Source organism: Delphinus delphis, chromosome 7, assembly GCF_949987515.2.
Source record: "Delphinus delphis chromosome 7, mDelDel1.2, whole genome shotgun sequence".
NCBI classification, from domain to species: Eukaryota; Metazoa; Chordata; class Mammalia; order Artiodactyla; family Delphinidae; genus Delphinus; species Delphinus delphis.
Genome location: NC_082689.1, coordinates 64,830,556 through 64,855,935, shown reverse-complemented (window position 1 = coordinate 64,855,935; position 25,380 = coordinate 64,830,556). Strand labels below are relative to the sequence as shown.

The window sequence follows — 25,380 nt, the reverse complement described above, 5'->3', positions numbered from 1 at the left end:
GCACAGGCACCAGAGAGCATCATCTGAAGGGACCTGATTCTGGCTGCAGGGAGACCCAAGGTCCCGGTGGCTGAGCTCTCCTGAGTTCTGCAGTTATATGATGGCCCACTAGTTGCATCTGTGAGCAAAAGCCCTCTTTTTGAATTAATATATTTGTCAAATTCTTTGATAATATAGTAAAGATTGGTAGGCACATTTATTACATTAGGTGATCTACAGAAATCCTAGAGACCGTCTTTTATTTTGAGAACATTTCTCACTGCATGCCTCCTCCATTCCTAGCCCTCTGCAGGGCACCAAGAGGAAAAGATGAAAGATGGTAGCGACATACCCTTGTTCCTGAGGGCCATGGCATCCGTTTCAGGAATTCTAAAGAAGAAATGTTGGGGAGAATTTTAGTATACATCACAGGTTTAGAGATAAAATTCAAGAAGTCTTTATATCATTCCGGAACTAAAGTCAAAGTGAAGAATGGCCTTAAGTGGTGGACCTAGAATTAAAGAAATCAAATGTACCATAAAATAAAACACAGAGAGAATGATCTTGAGGGTCAGTGCTATTTATGTGTTTATGGTTTTTTGCTTTAGGTCTTTCTGCCAGAGAATTCTTTGGGACTTTGTGCCTTGATTTGTATTGGCTTGTCAAGAGACAGATAAGGCTTATGTTCATTTCACCTGAGGACCTAAAAATCGGTCAGAATTTAATAACATTGACCAGAATGCAGACAGAGTCACAGTGGGAACGTATTTGCAAAAGTCAGAATTTCAAGAATGAATCTCACTTTGGTCAGGAGGTTATAAAATAACTAGGAAAACTTTTGCCTATGGCTTAGTCTCAGAAACTACAGCCTGCATACCTTATATCACATGTGAGCCTTACTTCCAAAGCAGAGTAGACATGGTGAGGTAAACGCATTCAAAAATTGTGATGCACAGCTACTCTGATAGTTATCCTGTTAAATTCATCCCATAAGTGAGAGACTTATCCGTCTCTCACGAAGGAGAGACCACCTTAGTGGTAGTTAGTAAGAACGTTTCTGTCTGGCTGTAGAGACACAACCAGTTGAATAAGTCTGTTGTTGTTAAAGCTACTGAGGAACTTATTTTAATAGATGTATTCAATGGCCAGTTATATCCTTATTGCTCTAAGTGTACTATATCAGTTTGCTAGGGCTGCCATAACAAAATACACAGATTTGGTGGCTTAAACAACAGAGATTTATTTTCTCACAATTCCAGAGACCGAAACCAAGATACACTTGCTGACAGGGTGGGTTCTCTCCTTGGCTTGCAGATGGCCACCCTCTGGTACCTCCTCTTGTGGCCATCCCTCTGCATGTGCACGCCTGGTATCTATTAGGGAGTCCAAATTTCCTCTTCTTATAAGGACCCCAGTCTGATTGGATAAGGTCCACCCTAAGGGCCTCATTTTAACTTAATCACTTCTTTAAAGGCCCTGTCTCCAAATACAGTCACATTCTGAGCTACAGGGCATTGAGGCTTCAACATACGAATTGGGGACGGGGGGGGAGGGCCACACAATTCAGCCCATAACAGTAGTAAGTGAAATGGATTAATTAACGTGGTTGGATGTGGTATCTGTGTGCACCATAGTAGAACAGGGGACTGTAGGATTACTTGGGAAAAAAGTACCTATAGGAGTGACATGGACGATGTTAATTTTATTGCTGTACAGTCAATAAGCATTGATAAAAGCAATTTGAAAGTTATAAAAATTATTGATTCATTTTCTTCCCTGGAAAATGGTAGCTTCTATTCTGTTATTTAATATTTAAACCCATGCTGGAAGGAGTAATAGAAATACCATAATAACTGATGATCAGTTTTAAAAAAGGAAATTTTTTATAGCACTTTAGCAAAAATGCATATATTCTTGCTTATAGACAATAATTTTAATACTCCAATTTTTTATTTCATGTGTCATAGATTTTTTTAAGTTTAAAGTTTTAAAATTGTGATAAAATTGCTTTCCATTAGACTGCTGAGTTGTGTCTAAAGGAATATTTTTAAAGTATTGGCAGTAAAGTTTTGAGTTATCCTGTGCAGTGTATAAATTTTGTTTTTCCTTCTCTCCCCAAAGGAGTTAGCCTGGTTTTTTTTTGTTTTGTCTTGTTTTGTTTTTAATGTCTGCCCTTTCACTCTATCTCACATGTCTTTACCATCTCTGGACATTTCTAGATTGTATTGAGTTCTCAGTTTTTATGTGAATATAAAATTCAAAAATTATTTGAATCCATTCAACAGATATTGAGTAAGTATCTGCAGTGTTCAAGGAAAGCAGTGTGTTAGATGTCATGTGGACCTTAAAGATGAATAAAGCTTAACCTTAATGAGCTGACAGTGTAATGGGGAAAACAAGATGTGTCAAAAATGAGTAGATTATTTTGTAATAACTTTAAATGTCGCATAATCTATAAAAATATTGAATCATTATGCTGTATACTTTAGTATAATATTGTAAATCAACTATACTTCAAAAACAAAACAAAATTTTTTTTAAAAACTCCAAAAAGAAAAAAAATGAGTAGAATGCAAAGCAGAGTGAAAAAGAGGCATCAAGGAGATTGCAGATACTGGAGGAGCTCTGATGTGGGAGGGATTGCCTTTCGCTGTGGCGTTAGGAGAAAGCTTCCTAAAGCAAGAGCCACTTAACCCTCATGTGAAAAGACAGTTGGAATTTCTATAGGAAAATATGGCAAGTGGGCGTATGGGGGAGAGTGTTTTTAGACAAACATGTATGAACACAGGTGGAGAAGCAGAAAGTGCAGAGATGATTTAGGTATTTACCTTAAGGTAAATAAGTATTTACCTTAAGGTAAATAGGTATTTAGGTAAATACCTCAAAGGTATTTACCTTTGAGAACAGCCAGAGGGATGGGCTAGCATAGGCAGATGGGGCCCATTGGAGCCATATTAAAAGGTTCTAAATGCCAAGTTACTGAGAAGTTATTGGGAAATCATGCAGCCCAGTTAATTCATCTGATAAACCCAACATTGAAAATATTGATCAAGTGTGATTAAATGAGGGAGTTAGCCAAGATTTCTTTTGACCCTTCTTGAGCAGTGGCATGCAATAGAGTGTGTTATGTTGTAACATTCATCACGCTTTCCCCATCTAATTATTGAATTTGCCTATTTTCTACTTCTGTTCCTGGATGCTATGTGAATATAAAATGTCATGAGATTTTAAAAATTCAGCTCGATGTTTGTTAAATGCCTGCAATGTATAAGGCATAATGCTACTAAAGGTCTAAGGAGGAATAAGGCACATTTATAGCTGTAAAGGAGTTGGTACTGTCATCCCATTCTAACCCATATTATTTCAATTTGGGGGACTGATTAATAAATTACAGTAGGAAGACAGGTTTATGTAGCAATTAAAAATATCAGCTAAGAATCAAACAGATCAGCATTTGAGACCCAGGTCTAGCACTTAATACTGTGTGGACTTGGGCAAATTATTCAAGTTACTTAAGCTCTCTAACTTTAGAGGAATTCCCTGGCAGTCCAGTGGATAGGACTCTGAGCTTCCACTGCAGGAGGCACAGGTTTGATCCCTGGTCAGGGAACTAAGATCCCACGTGTAGGGCAGTGCAGCCAAAAAAGAAAGAAGGAAAGAGCGAGCTCCCAATGGCCAAAGCAGAAACAGTTTGAACAACAAAATAAACAATGATGTAGTATTGCATTGTAACTCAAAGTATTAAAACAAGCAAACAAAAAAGATAACTACTTCAGAGTATTGTTTAAAGTATCAAATAAAAATATGCATATAGAGCAGAACCTTTAGCACAAAGTAATATTCAGGAAATGCTGGCCTTTAAGATTTCTTCAAGGAGTGTTTCTCTTCTCCAGTTTTCTGAAAATGCCCTACATCCTTGGCATTCATGACCTTCATTCTTCATTGGCTGCTTCTGGCAGCCACGTACAGTTGTGCAGGTTGTAATCTGCTTAAGGTCACACATCTAGGGAAAGAGGTACCCAGCAAAACTAAGATAGAATCGTGTATCTATTGTGACATTTTCCAGCAGGTGGCAGTAACATGTTCTGGTCTAAAAATCAATATAGTATGACAACTTTCTGACAGATGGAATAATTTGTCTGGAAGAGAAGGCACCTTTTTCTGATGAGCTCAAGGCACCGAGTGGACTGGGAGTGGCCCTGCTTCTGACTGTTCCTCCTCTACTGCCTTCCCCAGATAATCTTCCTTCGCCTGTCTCCTGCCAGTGAGGTTCTTTCTCAGCTCTCTGCACTTATTCCATATACTCTAATTGGGTAATTTAATACACTCTTACTGTTGTAACTATCAGCTTGTTGCTAGTGAGTCCTCAATCTTTCACTCTAGCACAGATTTCTCTTTTGAGAAATGTAGCTGCCTCCTGGATGACTTCATCTGGATGTCTCATGGAAAACTCATATTCCACATGTCAAAGACCTTATTCACAGAGGAGGCTGCACCTACCAACCCCTCAAAAATGAAACCCAGGCATCATTTTTAAAGCAAGATAACTCTGTTGTTTTTGATCAATATTTTCATGGAAAGGTTAAATTTCACTTTCATGTGTGAAATATGTACCGGGAGAAACAGAAGCCCCTGTGGCTTCCATCCGGAGTAATAGTGCCCCAAAACCGTTAGGGTGTGGTATATGCTTGATCTCCCAGGATCCCTCCTAGATCACCTCACTTTTTGTGGTGGGTCCGGAAGGAACCCTGAAATTGGCCTCAACTTCTTTGGGTTTGGAAAAGAAATTCATCCTGTTTTATTAATTTTATACAACCATCCAAATTAGAATATCTATGAGCTATGCTAGACTTCATTCACTCCTCTACTACCTTTACCTTATAAATTACTAATTTTATGTGTAAATATTATACCTTTTTAATGTGCTCTCTTTCTACTCGCCTTCTCACTAGTCTGTTGTAGGCTTGTTCCATCCCTCAAATGGAAATTTTAATAAGCTCCTTATTATACTTACTATATAAGATAGTCATCTTATTCCATTATTATATATTTTTCATATACTTGACAGATATCTATCTAAAGTATGAATTTAATCTTGTTACCCCTATTTCATTCACTTTCAAGGATTCCTGTTACCTACAGGATGGAATTCAACTTCAGTCCATGAATCAGCTCTGACATAACCATTTTTTTTTTTTTTTTTTTGTGGTATGCGGGTCAACTCGCTCTGACCACATCTTAAAGAAATTCTCCCTCTGTGTGTCCAGGATGCCTGCATTTCCTTATCATTACATACTCTTTTTTGTGTTACAAGGGTCAATTGATATACTTTCTCTGTCACTAGACTATGAGCTTCTTGAGGACCCAACCTGCACATCATCTTTGTATTCACAGTGCCTAGAACAGTGCTTGAGACATAATAAGTGTTCAAAAGTATGTTGAATGGATGAAAGGTGCTGTGGAATGGAATGATTGAAGGAACTTCATAGAGAAGGCTGCACTGAGTTGTGTTACGAGAGAAATGATATTTTTAATACACAGAGGGGGGAGGCTTCCCTGGTGGCGCAGTGGTTAAGAATCTGCCTGCCAATGCAAGGGACGCAGGTTTGAGCCCTGGCCGGGGAAGATCCCACGTGCTGTGAAGCAACTAAGCCCCTGCGCCACAACTACTGAGCCTGCACTCTAGAGCCCGGGATCCACAACTACTGAGCCCACGTGCCACCACTACTGAAGCCTGCGCACCTAGAGCCCGCAACAAGAGAAGCCACGACAATGAGGAGCCCACGCACCGCAACAAAGAGTAGCCCCCGCTCGCGCAACTAGAGAAAGCCCATGCGCAGCAACAAAGACCCAACTCAGCCAAAAATAAATAAATAAATTAATTAATTAAAAAAGAAAAAATACACAGAGGGAGGAGGTAAAACCTTCCAGGAAAGGGGTTGGTAAAAAGGGATTATAAACCTTCAGCAGAATTGTTCATTCATGAAGTCTTCAAGCCATGACTGGAGTTCTCCTTTTCCCTCAAGTCAGCAGAATTCACCATGAGGAGGTTTCTTCACTTGTCTCTTGTATCTTGATAATTTCCCTTTCTTTCTGGCCTTTTCTTTATGTCGGCATAAAACTTCCTTTTTATTTCTCTAAAGGCAAGAACCCACTGAGTCGGGAATGTACATGAGCTAGCTCAGCACTTTAAGTATAGACAAGTCCAAACATTCTCATTTTATTAGTCCCTGCTCACCTTCCAACCCCTCCCACCTCAGTGACCTTGTGACTCATGAACCCATACTGAGAAGAAAAAGTACAAAGTAATAAGGCAATCCACTTTCCTTTGGAATGCCTGGGAAGATGTTCTGACCATTTTAGGTGATCTTATATAGCTCCATGTTCTCTTGGGGAGTAGATGCTAGATTGTGATTGAAAGTTGGCATTTTCCATTCTGACACTTTTAAATATACATATTTTATCTTCTAAGATAATAATTATATATCATGTTAAAGAAATAAATGTATGTAAAAAAAGGTTTTCATTCTCTTTTAAGCTTAAATTTCTCCTATTTTCCATGTCTTTCCTGGTTTCAAGGTGTTTTAAAGCTAGAAAAGATTATAAACATTATTGGGAGATTTTATTTATTTGGATATTATTTAAACCAGAGCTTGCACCAGTGCTTCTGGAGCTACCTGTCCATCATCAGCAATCTCCTCTCTACCCTCAGCCTCTTCCACAAATGCTTTCTCTACTTTCTTGCCTCAATAGGAACATGACTCTCCCTTGAAAAACCATCATCCTTGAATCCTCCTTGTGTATTTTGAGGCCATTGTTCTTTCTGGCCACTCCTCTCCCACTCTCTTGTTAAAAACCGTGATCATCTGAGGCTCATGGCAGTCAGATGTACCATTTTGTCCCCCTTCATCACTGTTATTTATTAAATTTCAGTTAAGGTTCCCTTGCTTACCAGGGAGGCTGAGACTTAACTTCCAGTCTGTCTCAGCCTTCCAAGCCCTTCCATTAACCTGAAATATCATAGCCTCTGAGTTCCTAGCTTTCCTCTTATTTAACAACTTTTTCCTCTACTCCACTTTAGCTTCCATTTTTATGGTCACAAATGTATCCTAACAACTGTAACTGTTCTACTTCCCAAATCAGTAAAGCGAACAGCTCATTCGCCTTTCTTTCCAATTTGCTTCACCAAGTATTCACAGTACATACAAGTGTTCTTTAAACTCACCGAGAGTGAGTGTGATGATCCTTTTTCTGTCTTCTGATCCACCGTTCCTTTACTTTCTTCCCTTTCGATCCATCTTGCATGCCGTGGTGTATCATTTCAATAACTCTTTTATTTCTCTTGATGGTAACCTAAATTCCCTAATACCTCTCCCCTCCCATACCTTAGACTACCCTACAATACCCATTTTCTTTTTATTTTTTCCTCACAAAACCTCTATCTGGCTGAAGTCAGAAGCTATCCACTTTCTCATTGTCTAAAGTAGAACTGTGGAGAAATTGCAGACAAATTCACTCAATAACACCTAACAATAGCCCTGTAAACTTGATATTACTAACCTCAAATGGGCACCCAGTGCTGCATTAAGCATGGCCACCTCTGTCTGTTCATCTCATGTCCCATACCCCACAGCAATGAACTTAAACTTTCTTCATTGTCTTCCCAATACTCCTCCCAGTTTCTTCAGACCTCACATCCTAACAGAGAAAACAGACAATTTCAGATTGAGATGTTCCTGTCTTCAAGCTTCCAAGCATACAAATCACCTATATCTATGGTAACTTCACCTTCCTTCCCATCAGTGACAACCAGAATGCTTTACGTTCTCCTATCTTTGTGTTATATTTGATTCTGCACTTTGGGTGCCATCTTCTTGCCCCTCTCAGGGATTTTACATCATTGACTTTTCCCTCTCTCCTCAGCACAGCCAACCTCTCCAACTCAGTAATCCCTTCAGTTGACTTTTCAACATATGCAAGTCTCTCTCTTTACCACCAACATAAGCAAAACACGTCTCTCAAGTTACTGCTCTATTTCTCCCCTTCACTTTAACACTAAACTATTCAAGAAATTATCTTCACCAGCTATCTCTCAGTCAACCCTTCACCAGTTCGATCTGCCTTCCAGTCTTTTTACTTCCACCAAAACAGTTTTGCTCTACAGTTTATATGCATGTTGCTAAACTCAAAGGATATATTATATTTAAGTTCCTATCTAATTTATACTCTCAGTAAGAATTAAATATTGTTAACAATATTCTTCGCTTCTAATTTTCTTCCATCCTTCTTCTTGTCTGCTATTAAATGTCAGCATTTCTTAAGGCTTGGCTCTGGACGTTTTCCTCATCACACTTGAAGCAACTTCATTCACACCTTCTGTTTCAATTACCAACCACTATAACTCAGATGACTCACAAATTACTTGTTCAGTTAAGACCTCTCCACTGAGCTCCAGGACTATCAATCCAATGTCTTTTGAACATCTTGGTACCCAATTCATGGTCTTTCCTTTCTCCCAAATCAGGCTTCTTCTGGTACTCTGACATTATTTAATCATACCACGACTCAGTTAGCTGTGTACGCCAGAAAGAAAAATGAAATTCTCTGTCTTTCTCAAACCTCAGATTCAACCCATTATCTAGTCTTGTCAGTTTTACATCCTAAATAGCTTTCAACTTAGTTCACTTCTCTTTATTTCCATCACCACTCTTTGTCGTTGCTTGCCTGGAGCACTACCATACTCTCATAATTGATCTTCTCATGTATATATTGACCTTCCTCCAGTCCATCCAGCTCTTGAGCAGTGGCTCTCAACCAAGTGTGACTTTGCTCCCCACCGGAGATTTGACAATGTTTGAACACACCTTAATGGTCACGGCTAGGGGGCAGCGTTACTAGCATCTAGCGGGCAAAAAGGAGGAAGGCTGCTAAACATCCTACAATGTACAGAATAGGCCCCTCACAAGAAAGAATTATCTGGTTCAAAATGTCAGTGGTGCCGGTGAAGGGACATACAAACTATTATGATCTTAGCTGAGTGAGGAGTTACTGAAGAATTTTTAGCAATTCGTGTGTGTGTGTGAGTGTGTACATCTGCACACATGACAGAATCAGGTCTGCAGCGTGAAAAGCTCAGCCTACCTCTAGAGTAGATTTTGCCAAAGTAGGATATTTATCCTTCAAATATCAGCTGAAGATCTTTTCCCCAGGGTGGCTTTTTATGACTTTCCTCACTAGGTTAATTCCTCTATCTGAGGTGCTCAGAGTGTACGTATCTCTCCTTCGTAATCTGTACATAGTTGCATACTTACATTTATTTATGTGCTTTACTACGCTTTGTCTCCCTTACTAGACTGGAACCTACAACAGATGAATTATAATCCTTTATTATGTTTTATTTAATTTCAAATGAAATTGCACTACTAATGGTTGATTGTTGGAGGTTAGATGTTCAGTGACTAAATCTCTTCCTATAACATACGAGAAAACTTAGTCCCAGATGTATCAAGTGACCTGAAGAAAGTCACGCAGCTAATAAGTAGAGAAGGGAAGGCTTGAATCCAAGCTTCTCATAATCAAAAGCTGTGGTGTTTTTCCCCTCTAAAGTGGTGTTGGGTGCATTTGTTTAAGCCTGTAGATTTTCACTCAGAGTAAATCTTTTGTAGAAGCACAGTGCATAAAACAGATTAAAAGATTTTAAAGCAGATCATTGCTTTGATTAGAGATAGCTCAATGCAACCTTATCTAAGAAGTTCTTTTCTACACAGTCCCCTTCTTACCACTTGCCAGGGTGCTAAGGAACTTGCCACAGACTGACTTGGATCTGATGATCAAAGAGTAGAAATGGGTCTACTATTTTCGTTTGTGGGTTGTCTGCGGGGCCCCTTACTGCCTCAATATGTGAGGTACTTTTGATAGTTGTGAATTCGGAGTTGAGAATATCAATATAGCATAAGTTAGTGTCATCACTGCCTGAAATTTGCTTAAATGACTTTACCAAATCACATTTCATGTTTCTATATGAAACAGAGAGACGATACTTTCACATTATCTATCAAATTCGTGGACCATGTTCAGCATTCCGCCCTTTGTCAAAACAAAAATTTTCTGAACAAGAATCACTACTTTTTGAGGCATCTTGATTTTTTCTTTATTTAACTTAGTTTATTTTTGCCAGTGCTAGGAGTTGGATTAAATTGCTGAAACAAGAGCAAATAAACATATCGCATCCATTTCATAGAGTCACTTCATGTGACAGTGGGAGAGGACACCAGACTGAACTGAGTTGGGAATTCTGTGCTCATCCACTAGCTCAGGAGCTCATGCCACATGCCGTGGCTTGTCTGACACTGTGTCTTGACAACATAAAGCAAACTGCTGTTATGAACCTTTGGGTTTTTGCTAATAGTTGGAAACACAAATGTTAAAGGCAATGCCTTGAAAAAAATGGAAACTTCTTTTCCTTTGTTTTACTCCTGTAAATGTTTTTAGTTCCAGTTAAACATTCACAGTGAAGATAGTATATATCATATACTGGGGGTGGGGGGGAGATTTAAAGATGAGATGATTAAACACATGCCAATATTTTCTAATTATATATTGTATGTATGTAGTATATATATTATGTATGTAGTATCTGTATATATATATATATATATATATATATATATATTCTGTGTGTGAAAATTAGAAAACATAAACATGCTAAGAAGTTAAGACGTTATTTATCTGAAAGCATTGCCTTTCTAACCATATCATAGATACAGGAAATATACCTACTCTAAGAAATGTTTTAGAGTTTTTAGCTGTCTCTCAAACTTGACTCATTCATGCCAGTGTATTTAAATTGTAACAAAAGTGAAGAGCAATTTATCACATCTTTGTCTGAATGGTTGTTGTTTAGAAAATACCACCTCATGTACAAAAATATAAAACTTGTGAGTAGCTATTAAAACCTTTTTCAATGTATTACTTGATTTAAAAAAAAATACACTTTGCTTCTCAAGTTGTCTTGGCTAATTTACTTATTTTTCACAATTTTTTATTCAAAATAATTAGTCTGATTGACTTGGTTTGTTTTATTGGATTGTATTAATTTATAAAATAAGAAACACTAGACTCCCTGTATTCGAAATATCCTTTATACTTTTTTCCATTGGGAAACTTTTCTCTCTCCAATTTTGAATTACTGTCTCAAAGAAGTAATTTCATAATCTCTATGAACTGCCAAACTGTACTTTTGTATGGTAGCTGAATAGGTTTGGGAGCTCTGTAATTACTAAGTTTATCACCATAGGATGAGCATGACATTAAAGAAAAACTCATTTCCTTCTGTCTTAAGCATATAATGTTGATATATAGCTATTTTTTGAAATCCCTTATGGACATTTCTCAGGCCTTAGGAAGTTGCATCTATTAACTTATATTATGTTGTATTTTGGCTCTTATTTCCACTTTCTCTCTTTTATGAGAGCAAAAAAAGCCACATGAAAGAAAAGCTAATTCAGAAGTGGAACCTGTGGCAGAAAAGTAAACTAAGCGTCAGATATGTGTTTGCCATTCTTGGCTAAGTTATCAACATTTTACCCGAAGCATATTGGAAAGCATCACTCATAGAAACCTCCTCCCTCACTCACTCCCGCCTTCTAAACCCCCTAAAAACCACATCTGTTTCCCACTGATAGCTTTAACACACATCCCTTTAATGTCTTCTAACAGGAAGTGGAAATTGAGAGAAATTTGTATTCACCAACATTTAAGAGTCAGCCTGGGAGCCAGTCCGATGATTCTGTGAAAGATTCAGACAAGAAAGGTGAGGAAACACCTTTTGAAAAGATGTCACCTGAAAGTGGTCACAGCCACATCTTTGAAGGTCAGCATAATATTTTGATGTGATTTCTTGGGATTATATATTATACAGCATGAGTGATTAATAAATAAAACCTTAAAAAGTTTTGTTTAAAAATTGGGAAGGAATAGCTCAAGAAACACAATTCAGGGGAAAAAAGGAAGGTATATTTAAATACTTCTCTCTATACCATATGTGCTTTAATTTTTAAAAGTAAAATATATTTTAATTAAGTATAAATCAGTACAATAAGCATTTTCTGTATTATGCTTTTGGAGCAATGCATTTGACCGTCATTTGACTTTTCCTTTTGTGAAAGAAAGGAAAACATATTTGTCTCTCTGTCTATGGGAAATAAAAGGATAAAATGTAAGTAATTGTTGATGGAAAAACAAAAAAAATTTAATGCCTTCAGCATCTCTTTTTCAGACAATTAAACTTAATGTGCTTAATGAATTCAGAATAAAAAGTGACATGAGAATGTCATAATTTAAGGGAAAACCTCTTAAATTTGATTGTTTTACAAATGTCATTAAAAAGTCACTAGCTCATATGTTAGAAATTACACTATCAATATAATTTCAACTATGACAGAAGTGCAAAATATAAATAATTTATTATAAAATACAGATATCGTTTATCATTTCTGATTAGTCACATTCTGGGTTTTTCCATTTTAGCCAAGTAATGCATATTATAGGATTTGTGATGTTTGTTAAAGATCATAATTAGTACAACTTTTAGGACATTCTTTGATATATATATTTATATATAGCCAGCCATCAAGTTACCAGTCAACATGAGCAATGTGGAATATTCTTTGGAATATGACAGACAGGTCACAATTTTGGAAAGCAAATGATACTCTAAAACTTTGCTATTCAAAATGTCTTCTGTGAATCAGACCAGGAGCATCACCTGGAGGCATATTAGAAATGCAGAACCTTGGGCCCCTCCCCAGTCCTACTGAATCAGAATCAACATGTTAACAAGATCCTCAAATGATTCGTGTGCACGTTAAGGTTTGAGAAGCTATACTCTATGATAGTACAGGCTGAACCTCAGAATGATTTACATATGATTTAGCCCATTCTGTTTCCAATTGGTTTAAGTATGTAATTTGCAGTGGGAGGTGGTGTGGAAAGAATAAAGGGGAGTTTTCTAAGGATGGGCCAAGCGTGGTCTCTAAATACCTTCAAATGAGAATCTCAATCTCTCTTTTTCATTTTCAATTAGTTTTGGTATGCCCAATTGATATCCTAATAGGATTAGTATCAGTCTTGAAGAATTTACTCCACGTATTTCTAGGCTTGTGATTAAACTTTGTGTGCACTTGGCTGAATGGAAAAGAATTAGATTAGCAGAGGCCAAAAACAGGGAAGCTTTAGGGAATGATTTATGTTCTGATGATGCTGGCCTGTGGAGATCTTAGCACAGGGAGGTGTATATGAGGTTGGCAAACTGATCAAAGTTACATGAGATAAACAACTCTCATCTCACCCTACTTCTCCTGTCCCGTGTTTTCTTTGGTTCCCCTGCAAAGCTTCTTAAAAGTCTCTTTAATTTACAAGCTTAGAAAAGGCAGTCTTGGAGGGCAGCTATAATTTAGTTTCAAGATATGACTTAGAGGGGAGGAGTCAAGATGGCGGTGTGGGAAGATGCGGAGTTAGCATCTCCCCACAACTAGGGTGCCTGCCGGCAGCTAGCGGGCAACTCTGACCCCCAAGGAGACAGGAGGAACCCCAGAGTGAATTGGTAGGATGTAGGGGGACAAAAGGGGGAGGAGAAGTGGAGGCCATACAAGATCCACACCCTTGAGGCCAGGGAGATCAGGAGAGACAGGTGGGAGGGACTCTCTAGGAACCGTGGGAGAGGAGTGGAGGGCAATCGCCTGGCCCACTCAGGCTGGGGAGTCTGCTGAGCTCCCAATCCACTTCCCACCCCTCCAAAGCCCCATCCAGGCTGCGTGGGTTATGGGGGCATAGGAGGGAGTCTGAGGGGAGAACAGGAGAGGCAGGCGGGAGGGGCCCTGTGGGAGGAGCAGGAGAAGAGGAGAGGGCGATTGCCCTGCCCACTCAGCCTGGGGAGCCTGCTGAGCTCCCAGGCCAATCCCCTGCCCTCCAAAGCTGCCTTCAGGTCACGTGGGTCCTTGGGGGCATAGGAGGGAGGCCCAGGGGAGAACGGGAGAGGCAGGCGGGAGGGGCCCTCCCAGACCCCAGACCGGAGGAGCAGAAGTGAGGATGGTGTTTGCCCTGCCCACTTGAGCCCAGGAAGCCTGCTGGGCTCCCAGGTGAGGTCCCCTGTCCTCTGAGACCAGGAGTGGGGCAAGCCTGGGCCCCTTCTGTTCCTTGAGCCTAAGCCCCACCCCCTATATCCCCTAGGGCATTTTCCAGCCCTGTGGGTCCTGAGCATTGGCTCTGCCCACCACCCAAACCTCGCCCTTGTTTAGACCCCACTCTCCACAGCTGAGTCCTTCCCCCTCCCACTCCCTTACCCCCCAACCGTGCCCTTTTTTTTTTCCTTCCTCCTCTTTTTTACTACTGTGGTACTGTTGTACATTCTGGCTGTTGATTCATCTATATTTTTATTTTTACATTCTTTCTACCATATCTGTTAGTTCTTAGTCTAATTTAATTTTTTACTTTGCTATTCTCTTTTTTTTTTTGCTGCTCCACGTGGCTTGTGGGATCTTGATTCACGAGCCTGGGGTCAGGTGGAAGCTCCTGCAGTGGGAGCTCTGAGTCCAAAACACTGGATTAACAGAGAACCTCAGAATCTAGGGAATATTCATCAGAGTGTGGTCTCACAGAGTTCCTCATCTCAGCACCAAGACCTAGCTCTACCAATAGCCTACAAATTCCAGTGTTGGAAGCCTCAGGCCAAACAACCAGTAAAATAGGAACACAATCCCAAACATAAAAAAAAAAAAAAGGGGGCTTCCCTGGTGGCGCAGTGGTTGAGAGTCCGCCTGCTGATGCAGGGGACATGGGTTCGTGCCCTGGTCTGGGAAGATCCCACATGCCGTGGAGCGGCTGGGTCCATGAGCCATGGCTGCTGAGCCTGTGCCTCTGGAGCCTGTGCCCCACAGCAGGAGAGACCACAACAGTGAGAGGTCCGCGTACTGCAAAAAAAAAAAAAAAAAGGCAAAAAAATATGTCACAGATGAAGGAGCAAGTTAAAAACCTGCAAGATCAAATAAATGAAGAGGATATAGGTAATCTCCCTGAAAAAGAATTCAGAGTAATGATAGTAAAGATTATCCAGAATCTCAGAAATAGAATGGAAGCACAGATTGAGAAAATACAAGAAATGTTTAACAAGAATCTAGAAGAACTAAACAACAAACAAACAGAGATGAACAACACAATAACAGAAATGAAAAATACACTAGAAGGAATCAATAACAGAATTACAGTGGCAGAAGAACGAATAAGTGAGCTGGAAGATAAAATGGTGGAAATAACTGCCGAGGAGCAGAAAAAAGAATGAAAAGAATTGAAGACAATCTCAGAGACATCTGGGACAGCAGTAAATGCACCAACATTCGAATTGTAGGGATCCCAGAAGAAGAAGAGAAAAAGAAAGGGTCTGAGAAAATATTTGAACGGATTATAGTGGAAAACTTCCCTAACATGGGAAAGGAAATAGTCACCCAAGTCCAGGAAGCACAGAGAGTCCCATACAGGATAAACCCTAGGAAAAACACAACAAGACATGTATTAATCAAACTAACAAAAATTAAATTCAAAGAAAAAATATTAAAAGCAGCAAGGGAAAAACAAAAAATAACATACAAAGGAATCCCCATAAGGTTATCAGCTGATTTTTCAGCAGAAACTCTGCAGGCCAGAAGGGAGTGGTAGGATATACTTAAAGTGATGAAAGAGAAAAACCTACAACCAAGATTACTCTACCAGCAACGATCTCATTCAGATTCTATGGAGAAGTCAAAAGCTTTTCAGACAAGCAAAAGCTAACAGGATTCAGCACCACCAAACCAGCTTTACAACAACTGCTAAAGAAACTTCTCTAAGCAGGAAACACAAGAGAAGAAAAAGACCCAAAAAAACAACCCAGAACAATTAAGAAAATGGTAATAGGAACATACATATCGATAATAACCTTGAATGTAAATGGATTAAATGCCCCAACCAAAAGACACAGACTGGTTGAATGGATACAAAAACAAGACCCATATAAATGCTGTCTATAAGAGACCCACTTCAGATCCAGGGACACATACAGACTGAAAGTGAAGAGATGGAAAAAGATATTCCATGCAAATTGAAATCAGAATAATGCTGGAGTAGCAATACTCGTATAAGATAAAATAGGCTTTAAAATAAAGATTATTACAAGAGATAAGGAGGGACAAGATATAATGATCAAAGGATCAATCCAAGGAGAAGATATAACAATTATAAATGTTTATGCACCCAACATAGGAGCACATCAATACATAAGGAAAATGCTAACAACAATGAAAGGAGAAATCAACAGTAACACAATAATAGTAGGGGACTTTAACACCCCACTTACACCAATGGACAGATCATCCAAACAGAAAATAAATACGGAAACACAAGCTTTAAATGACACAATAGACCAGATGGATCTAATTGATATTTATAGAACAGTCCACCCAAAAGTGGCAGAATACACTTTCTTCTCAAGTGCACATAGAACATTCTCCAGGATACATCACATCTTGGGTCACAAGTCAAGCCTTGGTAAATTTAAGAAAATTGAAATCGTATCATGCATCTTTTCTGACCAGAACACTATGAGATTGGAAATGAATTACAGGAAAAAAACAGTAAAAAAACACAAATACATGGAGGCTAAACATGTGCTACAAAATATCGAAGAGATCACTGAGAAATCAAAGAAGAAATTAAAAAAATACATAGAAACAAATGACAGCAAAAACACAATTACCCAAAACCTATGGGATGCAGCTAAAGCAATTCTAAGAAGGAAGTTTATAGCAATTCAGTCTCATCTCAAGAAACAAGAAAAATCTCAAATAAACAATCTAACCCTACACTTAAAACAACTCGAGAAAGAAGAACAAAGAAAACCCAAAGTCAGTAGAAGGAAAGAAATCATAAAGATCAGAGCAGAAATAAATGAAATAGAAACGAAGAAAACAATAGCAAAGATCAGTAAAACTAAAAGCTGGTTCTTTGAGAGGGTAAACAAAATTGATAAACTCTTAGCCAGACTCATCAAGAAACAAAGGGAGTGGACGCAAATCAATAAAATTAGTAATGAAAAGGGAGAAATCACAACTGACACTGCAGAAATAAAAAGGATTATAAGAGACTACTACAAACAACTATATGCCAATAAAATGGATAACCATGAAGAAATGGACAAATTCTTGGAAAGGTACAATTTTCCAAGACTGAACCAGGAAGAATTAGAAAATATAAACAGACCTATCTCAAGTAATGATATTGAAACTGTAATTAGAAATCTTCCAACAAACAAAACTCCAGGACCAGATGGCTTCACAGGTGAATTCTATCAAACATTTAGAGAAAAGATAACACCGATCCTTCTCAAACTCTTCCAGAAAATTGCAGAGGGAGAAACACTCCCAAATTCATTCTACAAAACCACCACCACCCTGATACCAAAACCAGAAAAAGATATCACAAAAAAGAAAATTCTAGACCAATATCACTGATAAACATAGATGCTAAAATACTGAACAAAATACTAGCAAACAAAATCCAACAGCACATTAAAAGAATCATACACCATGATCAAGTGGGATTTATCCCAGGGACACAAGGATTCACCAATATACGCAAATCAATCAATGTGATACACCACATTAACAAATTAAGGAATAAAAACCATATGATCATCTCAATAGATGTAGAAAAAGCTTTTGACAAAATTCCACACCAATTTATGATAAACACTCTCCAGAAAGTGGGCATAGAGGGAACCTACCTCAACATAATAAAGGCCATATATGACAAACCTGCAGCAAGCATTATACTCAATGGTGAAAAACTGAAAGCATTTCCTCTAAGATCAGGAACAAGACAAGGATGTCCACTCTTGCCACTCTTATTCAACATAATTTTGGAAGTCCTAACCATGGAAATCAGAGAAGAAATATAAACAAAAGGAATACAAATTGGAAAAGAAGAAGTAAAACTGTCACTTTTTGCAGATGACATGATACTTTACATAGAAAATCCTAAAGATTCCACCAGAAAACTACTAGAACTACTAGAAATCAATGAATTTGGTAAGATTGCAGAATACCAAATTAATGCACAGAAATCTCTGGCATTCCTATACACCCACAATGAAAAATCAGAAAGAGAAATTAAAGAAACACTCCCATTTACCATTGCAACAAAGGGATAAAATACCTAGGAATAAACCTGCCTAAGAAGGCAAAAAACTTGTACTCAGAAAACTATAGAACACTGATGAAAGAAATCAAAGATGACATAAACAGATGGAGAAATATTCCATGTTCCTGGATTGGAAGAATCAATATTGTGAATATGACTCTATTACCCAAAGCAATCTACAGATCCAATGCAATCCCTATCAAACTACCAATGGCATTCTTCACAGAATTAGAACAAAAAAATCTTACCATTCGTATGGAAACACAAAAGACCCTGAATAGCCAAAGCAATCTTGATAAAGAAAAACAGAGTTGGAGGAATCAGGTTCCCTGACTTCAAACTATACCACAAAGCTACAGTAATCAAAACAGTATGGTCCTGGCACAAAAAAAGAAATATAGATCAATGGTACAGGATAGAATGCCCAGTGGTAAACCCATACACATATGGACACCTAATTTACAACAAAGGTGGCAAGAACATACAATGGAGAAAAGACAGCCTCTTCAATAAATGGTGCTGGGAAAACTGGACAGCTACATGTAAAAGAATGAAATTAGAACACTACCTAACACGATACACAAAAATAAACTCCAACTGGATTAAAGACTTAAATGTAAGACCAGACACTATAAAAGATCTTTTTTGACCCACCTCCTAGAGTAACAAAAATAAAAGCAAAAATAACAAATGAGACCTAATGAAAATTAAAAGCTTCTGAACAACAAAGGAAACCATAAACAAGACAAAAAGACAACCCTCAGAATGGGAGATAATATTTGCAAATGAAACAACAGACAAAGGATTAATCTCCAAAATATACAAACAGCTCATGGAGCTCAATATCAAATAAACAAACAATCCAGTTAAAAAATGGGTGGAAGACCTAAATAGACATTTCACCAAGGAAGACATACACATGGCCAAGAGGCACACGAAGAGATACTCAACATCACTAATTATTAGGGAAATGCAAATCAAAACTACAATGAGGTATCACCTCATACTGGTCAGAATGGCCAATATCAAAAAAGCTAGAAAAAATAAGTGCTGGAAAGGGTGTGGAGAAAAGGGAATCATCTTGCCCTGTTGGGAATGTAAATTGATACAAACACTATGGAGAACAGTATGGAGGTTCCTTAAAAAAATAAAAATAGAGCTACCATATGACCCAGCAATCCCACTCCTGGGCATATACCCTGAGAAAACCATAATTCAAAAAGAGTCATGTACCACAATGTTCATTGAAGCATTATTTACAATAGCCAGGACATGGAAGCAACTTAAATGTCCACTGACAGATGAATGGATAAAGAAAATGTGGCACACATATACAGCGGAATATTACTGAGGCATTAAAAGAAATGGAATTGAGTTATTTGTAGTGAGGTGGATGGACCTAGAGTCTGTCATACAGAGTGAAGTAAGTCAGAAAGGGAAAAACCAATACTGTATGCTAACGCATATATATGGAATTTAAAAAACAAAATTGAGGGCTTCCCTGGTGGCGCAGTGGTTGAGAGTCCGCCTGCCAATGCAGGGGACACGGGTTCGTGCCCCGGTCCGGGAAGATCCCACATGCCGCGGAGTGGCTGGGCCCGTGAGCCATGGCCGCTGAGCCTGCGCGTCCAGAGCCTGTGCTCCGCAACAGAAAAGGCCCCAATAGTGAGAGGCCCGCATACCACAAAAAAAAAAAAAAAAAAAAAAAAATTGATACTGATGAACCTAGTTGCAGGGCAGGAATAAAGAGGTAGACACAGAGAATGGACTTGATAGCACGGGGTGGGTCAGTGAAGCTGGGGCAAAGTGAGAGTAGCATCGGCGTATATACATTACCGAATGTAAAGTAGTTTGGCTGGTGGGAAGCCGCAGAATAGCAAAGGGGGATCGGTGCTTTGCGATGACCTAGAGGGGTGGGATAGGGAGGATGGGAGGGAGCCTCAATAGGAAGGGGATATGGGGACATGTGTATGCATATGTCTGATTCTCTTTGTTGTGCAACAGAAACTAACACGGTATTGTGAAGCAATTATAATCCAATAAAGATGTATTTTTTTAAAAGAGATATGACAAATTTAAGAGTGATCACAGATTTCAATTTCCAGGTATACTGAAAAAAGAAACATTATAGGGAAATTGCACTAAGGATGATGATAGCAACCAACTTCATTTTAATTTTATCTGCACATTGCCCAAGAACTCTAATCCCTATGCATCACTGGGGTTTTTTTTTTTTTTTTTTTTTTTTTGCGGTACGCCGGCCTGTCACTGTTGTGGCCTCTCCCGTTGCGGAGAACAGGCTCTGGACGTGCAGGCTCAGCGGCCATGGCTCACGGGCCCAGCCGCTCCGCAGCATGTGGGATCTTCCCGGACCAGGGCACGAACCCGTGTCCCCTGCATCGACAGGCGGACTCTCAACCACTGTGCCACCAGAGAAGTCCATCACTGCTTTTTAAAAGAGAAACTTCTTTTATTATAGGATCCTTTTTTTCTTTTTTATAAATGTATTTATTTTATTTATTTATTTTTGGCTGTGTTGGGTCTTTGTTGCTGCGTGCGGGCTTTCTCTAGTTGCAGCGAGCGGGGGCTACTCTTAGTTGCGGTGTGCGGACTTCTCATTGCGGTGGCTTCTCTTGTTGCAGAGCACAGGCTCTAGGCATGCAGTCTTCAGTAATTGTGGCACATGTGCTCTAGAGTGCACGCTCAGTAGTTGTGGCACACGGGCTTAGTTGCTCTGAGGCATGTGGGATCTTCCCGGACCAGGGCTCAAACCTGTGTCCCCTGCATTGGCAGGCAGATTCTTAACCACTGTGCCACCAGGGAAGCCCCATTATGGGATCCTTTTACTTCTTCCATGGTGGCTAAAATTTTTCTCTCTGATGGAATGATCATAAGCCCTTTTAATACTTAGAGTTAATTCATAATCTTGACAAAACCTACACAACCAAAGAGTATATTGATGTTGTCGTTCTGCTGCAAAGAGAATTTTTTCCAAGAAGATAAATACAAGTGACTAAATAAAATATGATAACTGAAAGATGTCAGAGTTTATACAATTATATGAGTGACTATAATGGCCTTGCATATTAGTTAAACCGCTTAAGTAGCGTCAAGCATTTCATACTTGAAGGCATTATTTATTTATAGCTCTTTCATAAACAGTAGAATTTTTAAAATAAACTAACGATAGATCATTAAAATGTAGCTACCTAATGTCCTGCATTGTTAGAATTTAGTAAAATCAATGTAAATTGATAGTCCCATCTCAGGACTCAGGAAGAGAGATCCCTGATGGATTAGTTCAGTCCCATTTTCCTCAACTGCAGGTCCCAGGGAGCAGCACAGAAAGGCACTGGGATTTCCCCAGACTCCTTTCTATGTTTGATGAGCCATCTCAGGTTGTGTTTAATTGCTCTTACCACCCTTTTCTTAGGTTTGCTAAGATTTCCTCACTGATCTACGGGTGTCAAATAAAACACAGTACTGTGTGTACACATTAGTGCATTCCATTCACATTTTCTGTGGTATGTACTCTAGCAGTTAATTATTCCAAAGATTCTAGGAAGACATGGCTCATTTGAAATTAAATGTCAAGCGTGATAAATCCATAATTTGACAAATCTGGATGATGTGATAGGTATGAGAAAAAAACAAATTTATATAAATGGTTTTGATGGAAGTATTGTAGGGATATAAAAAATCTGATTTGTGGAATTTCTTTTAGAAATTTAAAAGCCGATAAGTTAGAAAGTGAATATTGAGAGCCTTAGGTACTGATTTACATGGTTTGATCTACTTAGGTTTGATCCACCTGTACATAGTGTAAAACATCTACTTTTTCTACTGAAAAATTCTGGTCCAAGGGATGCTTCACATATCACAGGTGATTAGGTAATGTTTATCAAGTTTAAATTACTTGGGATTTTTTTATATGACAGTTACCTGCTTTTCACTTTTATTCTCTAAACCATAATTTTAATATTAATTTTCTAAGTCATCAACATGTAAAATGCTAACAGATAAAGCATACATTCAAAGTCACTTTTTTTTTTTTTTTTTTTTTTTTGCCGTATGCGGGCCTCTCACTGTTATGGCCTCTCCCGTTGCGGAGCACAGGCTCCGGACGCGCAGGCTCAGCAGCCATGGCTCACGGGCCCAGCCGCTCCGCGGCATGTGGGATCTTCCCGGACCGGGGCACGAACCCGCGTCCCCTACATCGGCAGGCAGACTCTCAACCACTGCACCACCAGGGAAGCCCCAAAGTCACTTTTTCAAGCCTTTTGTGATAAACCTTTACCTGCTGTATTTCTCTTTTTATTATGCTCCATTAAAGCTAAATTCATTCTTTATTCTTATAGTGGCCATTCATCTTCTCTGACATATTTTACAAACAAACTGAGTGTTCTGTTTTTTCAAATTTTATACTGCTCTTTAAGTGGTGGAATCCTTTCAATTATTAATGTTTCTACAATATTGATGTAGGTGCACTATATATATTTGTGTGTGAGTGATTATTATTTACATATCTCATTTGTTGTTTAAAATTAGGCATTTTAGAGTAGTGATTTTTGTGATACAAAATTGATTCACATGTATGCTGTCCAATGTGATAACACTACTAGCCAATAACCACTAATGTCAATTAAGCACTTCAAAAGTAGCTGGTGAGACTGAGCAACTTATTGTGAATTTTATTGCACTTTAATTAACTTAAATACAAGTAGTCACTCTTTTGGACATTATAGTTTTAGTAGATGTCATTTCTCCAAGAAACTCATTGTCTACCTTTTGCACAGGAAGGGATCCAGACGATAGTTATTCATTTTGTTACCCTGTCTCCGCAAATTTATCCTTCTTAAAATATATGTGGATAAATGTAAAGAAAATTTGTGTCAGCAAAATAAGCAAGTAAGCAGCAATAATCCACATAGTAAAAAGATTGTCTTCGAGATCTAGTGACAGTCTCTTCTGTGCAGTGTTTCCTAGTGAAAAAATTAAGAGAAACGTAGTTTCAACTGTGTTCCCTTCTCAATGCACTAAAAAACAGTGGTTTTATAATAGAAACAGAAATATCTACTGTGAGGCTATGCATTTTTCTATAACATTTCTAGACCTTAATTGTCTTGGGAACATGAATCCTCTCAGGTCAGGAAACAACCCATTCTCTAAATTCCTAAGGTCAACAAAGTTAAATGAAATGCCGTAACAGGATGCTTTAAAATTAACAGAACCATTCCTTTAATAAAAAAGGGCTTCATTTGGAAGCTTATAAATAAATCAGACATTTAGTCACAGAGCATCTCCTGTGACGGCTATCAGCACCATTTGTTCTGCTCTGACTGATGTGTTCTCTCTAATGAAACTCAGAGCACAGGTTTTCAGCTTAGTCTCTGGACACCCCATGGTGAACCCTAGACTCTCAACACCAACTTCTGCTTCCAGACTTGCTTCCTTCCCTGTTCGTACCTTCTTTCACGCCCCCAGACAATCTTCTGAAAAACAGCCATGTTATTTTGATTCACACAGGAGACATTTCATCAGTAAAAATATTGTTAGTGAATCACCATTTAAAATAATCCTGAGGTGGGTGACGTCCTTTCCAAAGTGAAGAATCCTTTTGTCACATCAAAAGGATTTGCTATGTTTGATCTGTTTACTCAGTTTGGAGTTGTTTTTTCTCTTTCTTAAAGTGGGTTTCATCTGCAGTTTTTCAATGACTCCCACATGGCCCTTTCAGTCCCTTTTATAGTCAGTGAGTCAAAACAAATTCCAGAGTTAAATCATGGGCTCTGCTGGATGGGGCAGCTGGGAGTTTGCTATTCTGAGGAAATTGTAATGAAAGGTCTATTCATTAAGTCTTTCACATGGTAGCTATAAATCAGCACCTTGGAATGCTGGAAAATTTCCATTGATTAATAATCAAAATCCCAGGAAATCATTTTAAGCTGGGACATGGTCATACTTAATTTTAAAACATGATGCCATCAAAGAAAGAGAACAACAAATAAAAATATCCCACTTGAAAACCATTCATTCATCTTACTCCCTTGCAATTGGAAAGAACTAAATATTATTTTTAAATATTCTGATTGTAGAATCAGAAAGGTATATCTGTTCCTAGAGAATATTTTTTATGCACTGTTTTCATTTGTCCATTCATTCATTCAGCAAATATTTTTTGAGTGTTTACTTGAGCCAGGTAATCGTCTAAGTGCTTGGGAACATCCATGAATAAAACAGACAAAGATGAGAAAAGAGAAAAAAGAAAAAACCCTGCCTTTGTGCAGCTTGTATTCTAACAGGGAGAAACGCACAATGCACAATAAAAAATAGTTGAAAAGTAGATTACATACCAGAAGGTAATAAGTACTATAGGATAGAATGGATGGCTCTTGGTGAAGGACTGCAGTTGTAATTGGGGTGGTCAGGGTCAGCCACAACAGAAAGATGACATTTAAGCAAAGACTTGAATAAAATATTTTCTCTTTTTCTTCATCCCTAGGGGTATACAAAGTCATATTTTTAAATGTGTTTAAGACAAATATATCCATGAAGATTTGAGGCAGAATCCTCCCTGGGTGATGCCAAGCCCCATGATCTGAGTTGACTATATTGCTGGTTTCTATGCTGTTACTAGAAGCAGAGGAAAGATATATATGGCAGTAAAACCCTTACACCTTACCACTGTCACCAATGCAAAGTGTGTGACTATTCCTCCCTTTGTTCCTCAATACACATCTTATACATTTGGAGTATTTATTGCTCTCTTTTGATCTCCAGAGAACAGGCCCAGATAGGAGACAAAGAGTTCAGGCAGAATCACAGGGCTGGCTGAAGACTTGGAGCCCACACATGGGAGCCGAACTAGAAGTGGTTATTCTAGGGAAAGGGACATGAGAATTGTGTTACCTAATAGGTTTGAAATTAGAATGTCAGTACAAAAGTGAAACACAAGAACCCCACATCTTAACCTGAGTTCATGATTTCATGTGTCTCTCCAGGTTGGCATGGCTCAGATGACCGTCAGTGTTTCAAAATAAAGGCAACGTTAGAGGTTCATGAATGTGTTAGGTCCACATTGGAGAGGTTCGATGACCGGTGTTGAAGATGCAATCCTAGCTGTGTTTAAGCAAAAAACCTAGTCACTAAGGATTAGTGCATGACTAAGAAAAC

The 25,380-nt window shown here is 38.6% G+C and overlaps 1 protein-coding gene across 2 annotated transcripts in view; it reads left to right on the top strand.

Annotated features, from left to right (window-relative positions):
• XIRP2 (xin actin binding repeat containing 2) overlaps nucleotides 1-25,380 on the top strand; it is a 299,799-nt gene that overhangs the window by 183,383 nt on the left and 91,036 nt on the right. For both annotated transcript variants that reach the window (XM_060015684.1, XM_060015683.1), the window contains exon 2: nucleotides 11,698-11,851. In XM_060015684.1, coding sequence (XP_059871667.1) covers nucleotides 11,698-11,851 — 154 coding nt within the window. The remainder of the gene's footprint in view (nucleotides 1-11,697; nucleotides 11,852-25,380) is intronic.